The 8,324-nt window shown below is 45.3% G+C and overlaps 1 protein-coding gene across 1 annotated transcript in view; it reads right to left on the minus strand.

The window, feature by feature from the left end:
* Nucleotides 1–8,108, minus strand: part of THEGL (theg spermatid protein-like) — a 91,988-nt gene extending 83,880 nt beyond the window's left edge. Inside the window, exon 1 of the mRNA XM_011961260.1 lies at nucleotides 7,563–8,108. Coding sequence (XP_011816650.1) covers nucleotides 7,563–8,046 — 484 coding nt within the window. The 5' untranslated portion in view covers nucleotides 8,047–8,108. The remainder of the gene's footprint in view (nucleotides 1–7,562) is intronic.
* Between the last annotated feature and the right edge of the window lie 216 nt (nucleotides 8,109–8,324).

Here is an 8,324-nt window from a genome sequence, read left to right on the forward strand (position 1 = left end):
CAAAAAAATAAATAAGTAAAAAATAAAAAGAGGTTATTGTTGCCACTTAACTCAGAAGAATGAAGTGCTTGTCCTGTAGGATACTCCAGTACATTTTACTGCGTATGCTGTGGACGTGTTATTGTTGTGGATGTGTTCAGCCTCCCAACCACATACATAGTTCTTCAAGGAAGGAATCCATGTCTTATTCATCTACAGCTCAGTACCTACACCATGAACATAGCATGTGCTCAATAAAGTTCAGCAATAACAGTGATGATCAGATGATACTATTGTTAGGTGACAGAATAATAGAACCGATTCTATAAATTTTTAAAATTTGGCACACAACCAAAATGCCATGTCTTACTCATCTTTGCACTCCATAGGACACAGAAGGGTGACTCAGTAGTCACTCAATAAATGTTGGGTGAAAAAAAATCTTATTGAGTGAGTAGCGGCACAGGGATGTGCTAATTGTCGCTCAATGTTTACACTACGTTTTGTAAATATTATATAAAATACTTAGTGTTTGTTGAGCTTTACTAAAGGAATTAATGTGAAGACTTACTGGAATTGACAAGGAAAATCTAGAAGACAAATTGAGAAGGGAGAAGGCTTTAAAGTAGTCTTTTCTTATGTTTTGTTTTTTTCAGATGGAGTCTCGCTCTGTTGCTCAGGCTGGAGTGCAGTGGCATGATCTTGGCTCACTGCAACCTCCACCTCCCAGGTTCAAGCGATTCTCCTGCCTCAGCCTCCAGAGTAGCTGGGATTACAGGCCTGCACCACCATGCATGGCTCATTTTTGTATTTTTAGCAGAGCTGAGGTTTCACTATGTTGGCTAGGCTGGTCTTGAACTGCGACCTCAGGTAATCTGCCTGCCTGGAGATCGAGACCATTCTGGCTAACATGGTAAAACCCTGTCTCTACTAAAATTACAAAAAATTAGCCAGTTGCGGCGGCGTGCGCCTGTAGTCCCAGCTGCTGGGGAGGCTGAGGCAGGTGAATGGCATGAACCCAGGAGGCGCAGCTTGCAGTGAGCCGAGATTGCGCCACTGCACTCCAGCCTCGGCGACAGAGCAAGACTGTCTCAAAAGAAAAAGAAATCCAGGTAAGAAGTGACCACAACTAGACAACTGGATTGAGTGTGTTAGCAGCAGAAATGAATAAATTCAGGAAATATTCTTGAGATAAAACACAGAACTTTCACTGGGTGCCTTGTACTTGAAGGTGAGGCAAGAAGAATCGACGAAGAGTAGATTTTCTTTAGCTTGAGCAACTTCACGATATTTTCTCAGATGGGGGAAACTGAAGGAAGAACAGGGTTGGAAGGGAAATCAAGACCTTCGTTTGAAAGTATAGTCAATTTGAGAAGTATATGATATATTCAAATGGAGATGTCCAGGAGGCAGTTGAATATATGTGTCAGACTCAGAGAAGAGAGAATACAAAAATTTAGAAGGCAGCAGCAGAGAAATGCTAAACTCTTGCGTGTGGTTATGACCACCTAGGGGTAAAAGTATAAATATTTTTTAAAGGGGTCAGGATAGAGCCTGTTAGAATTCAAGAATTCAGAGAGCGTCCAGCAAAGGAGCCTGAGAAGGAGCAGCCAGTCAGGTGGATGCTAAACTAGGAGACTATGGTGTCACAGAGGCCACAAGAAGGGAGTAGCCAGTGGTGTTAGATGCTGCCGAGAGGTTTAATGAGATAATAATACTAACACATTGGCTGGGCACGGTGGCTCACGCCTGTAATCCCAACAATTTGTGAGGCTGAGGTGAGCGGATCACCTAAGGTCAGGAGTTCAAGACCAGCCTGGCCAACATGGTGAAACCCGTCTCTACTAAAAATACAAAAATCAGCCAGGCACACCTGTAATCCCAGCTACACTGGAGGCTGAGACAGAAAAATCGCTTGAACCCAGGAGGTGGACGTTGCAGTGAGCCAAGATTGCACCACTGCCCTCCAGCCTGGGCAACACAGCAAGACTCCATCTCAAAATAGTAACAATAATAATAATAACACTACAACACTACTACTACTAGCTAACATCTACTGAGCACTTACAATGTACTACATCTGTTCTAAGACCTTTATGGGTATTAACTCTTTGAATCTCTTTGACAATGCTAAGGATAGAGAAGAAACCACTGGATTTGCTAACACAGAGGTCAAATGAAGAGATCTTTCATTCAACAACAATTAATTCCTGACTTGTTCCAGGCAAGCTTGAGGCATTGAGGATGAAAGACAAAGGTCCTGCCTCCATAAGAGCTTAATGTAAACAAGTAAACAAATAGATATATCATACAGTCAGATAAGTGTCTCAAAGAAAACCAGCAGGCCAAATAATGCTCTTTTTGGTACCCCATGAAAAGGAGATGACAAGTATTTGAAAGAAGAGTGCCCTGGCAGAGGAAAAAGCAAGTGAAATGATCCTGAGCTCAGAGCAAGGATGCCCATGTGCCTGCAGAGCAAAAACCGACAGGGGAGTAGTAGAACATGATGTCATGGACATATCAGGTCAAGTTCAAGGTGAGGTTAGTGACAGGCTCAGATCAAGTGGGGCCTTGTAGGCCTGCTAAGGACTTTAGAGCAGGGGTTTCCAACCCCTGGGCTGTGGACTGGTTTGGTCTGTGGCCTGTTAGGAGCCAGGCTGCACAGCAGGAGGTGAGTGGCAGGCGAGCAGGCGTTACAGCCTGAACTCCGCCTCCTGTCAGATCAGTGGTGGCATTACATTCTCATAGAAACACAAACCCTATCGTGAACTGCGCATGCGCATGTAAGGGATCTAGCTTACGTGGTCCTTATGAGAATCTAACTAACGCCTGATAGATTGATCTGAAGTGGAACAGTTACCCCGACCCCATGAAAAAATTGCCTTCCACAAAACCCATCCCTGGTGCCAAAAAGGTTGGGGATCCCTGTCTCAGAGGACATACTACCTGAGGTGAGAACCGATTCTGGAGAGCAAGAAAACTGCATATAATTTATGTTCTAAGGGACTTTTGTGACCACTGTAGGTACAATGAACCAGGGATGGGGCAAGACAAGAACCCAGCTGGAGGCTACTGCAGTGGACCTGTAGCAGGACTAGCCACAGACAAAACCCCTCAGACACCAAGTTAAGAAGGAACGGCTTTAATTCGGCCAGAAGCATTGACAAGACTCATGTCTCAAAAGCCAAGCTCTCCGAGTGAGCAATTCCTACCCCTCTTAAGGGCTTACAACTCTAATGGGGTCGGTGTGAGAGGGTCGTCATCAGTTGAGCAAGCAGGGGGTACGTGACTGGGGACTGCAAGCACCAGTAATTAGAACGGAACAGAACAGGACCGGGATTTTTATAGTGCTTTTCCATACAATGTCTGTAATCTATAGATAACATAACCGATTAGGTCAGGGGTCGATCTTTACCAGGCCCAGGGTGTGGCGCCGGGCTGTCTGCCTGTGGATTTCATTTCTGCCTTTTAGTTTTTACTTCTTTCTGTGGAGGCAGAAATTGGGCATAAGACAATATGAGGGGTGGTCGCCTCCCTTAGACCAGGCAAGAGATGATAGTGGCTTACAAAGATGATGACATTTTAAATGTTAAGAAACAGTCATAGTCAGGATATAGCTCAAAGTTACAATTTGCTAATGGTTTAAAGTCTGAGTGTAAGAGAAAAACAGGCATCAAGAATGATGCCAAGGTTTTTGGGCACCTGGATAAATGAACGGCGGTGCCATTTGCTGAAACGGGAAACAACAAGGGAAGAGCACTTATGGGTGTTGCAGGAAGACTTCAGTGGTGAGCACATTATGGTTTTTTGGTTGTTGTTTGTTGTTGTTTTTGAGATGGCATTTCACTCGTTGCCCAGGCTAGACTGCAATGATGCAGTCTCGACTTACTGCAACCTGTACCTCCTGGGTTCAAGCAATTCTCCTGCCTTAGCCTCCCGAGTAGCTGGGATTACAGGCATGTGCCACCACGCCTGGCTATTGTTTTTGTATTTTTAGTAGAGATGGGGTTTCACCATGTTGGTGAGGCTGGTCTCGAACTCCTGACCTCAGGTGATCCACCCACCTCAGCCTCCCAAAGTGCTGGGATTACAGGCGTAAGCCACCACGCCCGGCCCACATTATGTTTTACATGCCAAACTGATATTCAAGCAGGGATGATAAATCAACGACTGGTTATAAAACTCGAGTTTAGGGGAAAAACTGAGGCTGGAGATAATTTGGGAAGTTACCAGAATATAGTTAAGGCCATGGAACTGATGACCTCACCCAAGGAATAAGGAAAGTTCTAGAAGAATGAATCTGAGAGGACTAAGCCATTGGTCACTTCAACCTAAAGGCTGGGAAGAGGAGGATTCAGCAAAGGAAACTGACTAAAGAACAATCAATGAAGTAGGACCACAGAGGTAGAGGCATCCCAGAAGTCAAGTAAAGAAGACTTCTAAGAAAATAGGAGCTTAATGTGTCAGATGACTAAGATGAAGATGAAGAATTAGCCATTGAATTTGACAAGGCAGAGATCATTGTGACCTCAGCAAAAGCCACCGCAGCTAAGTGGAGGGGATGAAAATGTAAGTGGTTCTCAAGAGAAGGGGAAAAAGGGGGAAAGAGGACATGTAGATAATGACTTGCAGGTAATTCAATTGCAAAATTTTTCCTCTAAAGCACAGCAAGGAAATCATGATACGTGGATGGGCACATGGGATTCAGGGAAGGTTTGGGGTTTTTTTAAGGATAAGAGTTACTGTGCATTTTACTGTTGTCATTGTTGTTGTTTGGTTAGTTGGTTTTTGTTTTTGTTCTTGAGACAGGGTCTTGTTCTGTTGTCCAGGCTGGAGTGCAGTGGCATGATCATATCTCACTGAATCCTCGAACTGCTGAGACTGAGGTGATCTGTGATACTCCTGCCTCAGTCTCCCAGTAACTGGGACTACAGGTATGTGCCACCATGCATGGTTAATAACTTTTTTTTTTTTTTTTTTTAAGAAAGGAGGTCTCACTATGTTGCTCAGGCTGATTTTGAATTCCAGCCTCAAGTGATCCTTCCACCTCAGCCTCTCAAAGTGCTGGGATTACAGGTGTGAACCACTGCACCCAGTGCATTGCACATGTTTGTATGCTGATGGGAATGATCCAGTAGAGGAAGAAAACAATGATGCAGGAGAGGCAGGCTAATTTTAGGAGCAAAGAGCTTAAAGAAGTTAGATGAGATTGAAAGATGGGATTGAAATCCAACATATAGATTGATGGAATGGCCTTTAATAGGAGCAAGGATAGTTCATCCATTATTAACAGGAAAAAAAGTAGAGTACATACATATAGATGCTGGTATTTTGGTAGATTTCATGGTGGAAAGATATGAAGATCTTTCAGAATTTCTTCTATTCTCAGTGAAGAAAAAAAGTGAAATCATCAGCTAAGAGCAAGGAGGAAAGGATGCATAAGGTTGAGGAATGAGAGCACTCACGCACTCACCATCATTTCTGAGACAATTGGAAAATAAATTGACTGGGGAAATACAGTATGACTGGCAAGCAGCACTGAGAGCCCACTTGAAGTTCAAGGGCATGGATTTAAAGGTCAGTTAGCATAGTTGGCATAGTTATTTGCCTTTCTCTTGCCATTATCTGTTATTCCAAGTGCAGGCAAGAGTTGGATTTAACAAGGCAAGAATGACAGAGGGAGAGAGAATCAAGGGAGTGATTCCATTGTTGGTCCATGGAATATAAGGCGAGGAGAGATGGCAGGACATAAGATAGTGATATATAATGAAAAGTTAGTAGGATCAATGTATTAGAAGTGCCTTAAGCTGAAAATTTGATAGGGGGTTCATGGAGGAGTGAACTGGAAAGCTAAGACATGGTTAGAGATCAGAGTGCTTGAAATAGTCTGGAAATGGTACAGCAGTTAACAATGGCTTTGATAGTGGGTGCCTACAATGGGGTGAAGGACAAGATCTTTCCAAGTGAGGAGGTCAAAGAACTGAGAAGCCAAATGGATCATCCAAGTGGATATGAAATCTCCATGCATGACGATAGTAGTGGTGGCAGAGAGAAAAGCAGTAAACCAGAGCAGTTTTGGGAGAGTAGAGAAAAGAAGCCTAACCAAATGTGTTGAGAATGGGAGGTGAAGAAATTGAGTCAGTGAGTATAGACAACTCTTTTGACAAGTTCTGCAATGAAGAACAACAGAGAAATGGTGGTGATGCTGGTGGAAGGGGAGAGTTTGAAAAATGACATGGGGTCAAGAGTTATTTCAAGATGGAAGATTCTAGAGTATGAGTATGCTCATGGAACTGATTAATTAGGGAGAAATTGATGCTGTAGGAGAGAGAGGATAACTGCAGGAAGAAAGTTCTTCAGGAAATGAGAGTGGTATCTAAAGCATAAGTGAAGGATTTTGCTTTTCATTTAAAAAAAAAAGGCACAATTCTTCCCGGAAATATGAGAAAAGGCAGAATTCATGGGTACAGATGCAGGTAAAGCAATAGATCCATTGTAAGAAAATAAGGGATTTCGTGATTGATCACTTCTATTTTCTCAATAAAGAATGAGGCAAAGTCTTCAGCTGGGTGGGGGGTCAAAGGTGTGAACTTTAGAGGAGAGTAAGGCAGTTAGTCATCTTCAGAGACTGGGAAAACTAACTTACTAAGGGAATAAAGTGAGCTCGCCAGGCAGTGCCAAGTGACCAATTGAGATGAAATTGAAATAAACCAGACAGTATGACTGTGCAATTTTGCACAGCAAGAGTCAACTGCTGAGGTGTAGGAAGAGAATAGATCGATGGCTGGGTTTAATCAGGGTTGGGGTTTTGTCAGAAGTATCGTGGATAACCAGAGAGCCAATGGGATGTTGGAAGAGGTAAGGGAGTAATTGCAATGGCAGATCATGGAATCCAGTCTGGGTAAGGAGGAGTCAGTGAGAACATAAGATAAAAACTGGTTTCCCAAAAGATTGGCGGTCCAATGAGGACAAATAATTGCTTTGGATTGGGTCATTAGTGAGGGGTTATAAATGAGCTAGTGGGGTCAGAGGAAGGATGTTTATACCCAAGTCCCATCTGCTCTGTTACCCTGTGAAGGTGGTGGGGACTGAGCATATCGTGAGCACTTTGTAGATGCATACTCTTTGAATACTTGCTCAGCGAATGCTTTGTTTTCAACACTGACGAAAATATCCTCCCTTCAGGGATCACTCTTTTTAGTTAAGGAGAAAGACGAATGGTGAAATACAAGATCTTAAGTGCTCTAATAAGGGTAACATTCAAAGTGCAACCCAGAGGAATGCAATGACTAACTGTAGAGGCGAATGAAAAAGGGCTTCAAAAGGAAGTAGCAATAGCTCATTAGGTGGCAGTGGAAGAGAAGAGATTCAGTTTCTCTCATTATCAGGTGTCAATTTCCCATCTGAGTCCCTCGAAACGCAAGGGCTGATGACTGCGAAGCAACAGGTAAATGACACGAGTTCCTTGCATGCAAACCTCCACCTTAGGACCCCCGGTTCTAGATGGGGCGTGGTTGCTCAGCGCGTGGGGAATAAGGGGAAGGGAGGAGCAGGAGACCAGATGAGGGAAGGGGAACACCTACCTCCCAGGAAAGACAGCTGAGGCCGTGGCGGGGCTCTGGTGATCAGAGATGGGGAGATCATTACTGCGGCACTGGGAATTAATTCGGTTTCCTTGGCCTCGCGGGGCTTGCGGGGCTTGCGGGGCTCACGGGCTTGGCGGAGCTGTCGGGGCTCACCGGCCTTGCGAACTTTTGGGGCTGCATGGTGCTCATGGAGTTCGTAGGGAGCATAGGAGTCCCGGGGCTCATGGGGCGCATAGGGCTCATAGGACTCGTGGGGCTCATCACATTCCTCGGACTCGTCTTGCTCCCTGACCTCCTCTGGCTCCTCGGGACTCTCGTGTTTCTCGGGATCCTCCGACTCTCCAAGCTCGCTGTGAGTGTCGAGAATCCTGAGCACAATGGGCTTCTGGAAGACTTCGGAACAAGTGGATATTTCTGTTGAGACCTGCCCATCGGTCACTTCAGACGGCGCAGATGAACCTAGAAACTCTTGGTTCTCCATTCGCGCCAGAAGCTTCTGTAGCGCGCGGCGCTCACCCTCCCGGCTGGTTGCCTAGGCGCAGTTTGCTCTCTGTGCGATACTACAGGGCTGCTCGCTCCCAGCCCCGCCCCGAGCCCCGCCCCGAGCCCCGCCCTAGTCCCGCACAGCCCCGGCCGGACTCAGCCCATCTCACGTCGCCTTCCTACGCGTTGTATGGTTGCCAAGGGGACGCACAGCTCTCCAGGTTCTTCTGGACGCATCCCGGGGCGGAGAAAAGCCAGAGACGCGTCGGTGAAGAT

This window comes from Colobus angolensis, unplaced genomic scaffold (genome assembly GCF_000951035.1).
Source record: "Colobus angolensis palliatus isolate OR3802 unplaced genomic scaffold, Cang.pa_1.0 Scaffold54, whole genome shotgun sequence".
In the NCBI taxonomy this organism is placed as follows: domain Eukaryota; kingdom Metazoa; phylum Chordata; class Mammalia; order Primates; family Cercopithecidae; genus Colobus; species Colobus angolensis.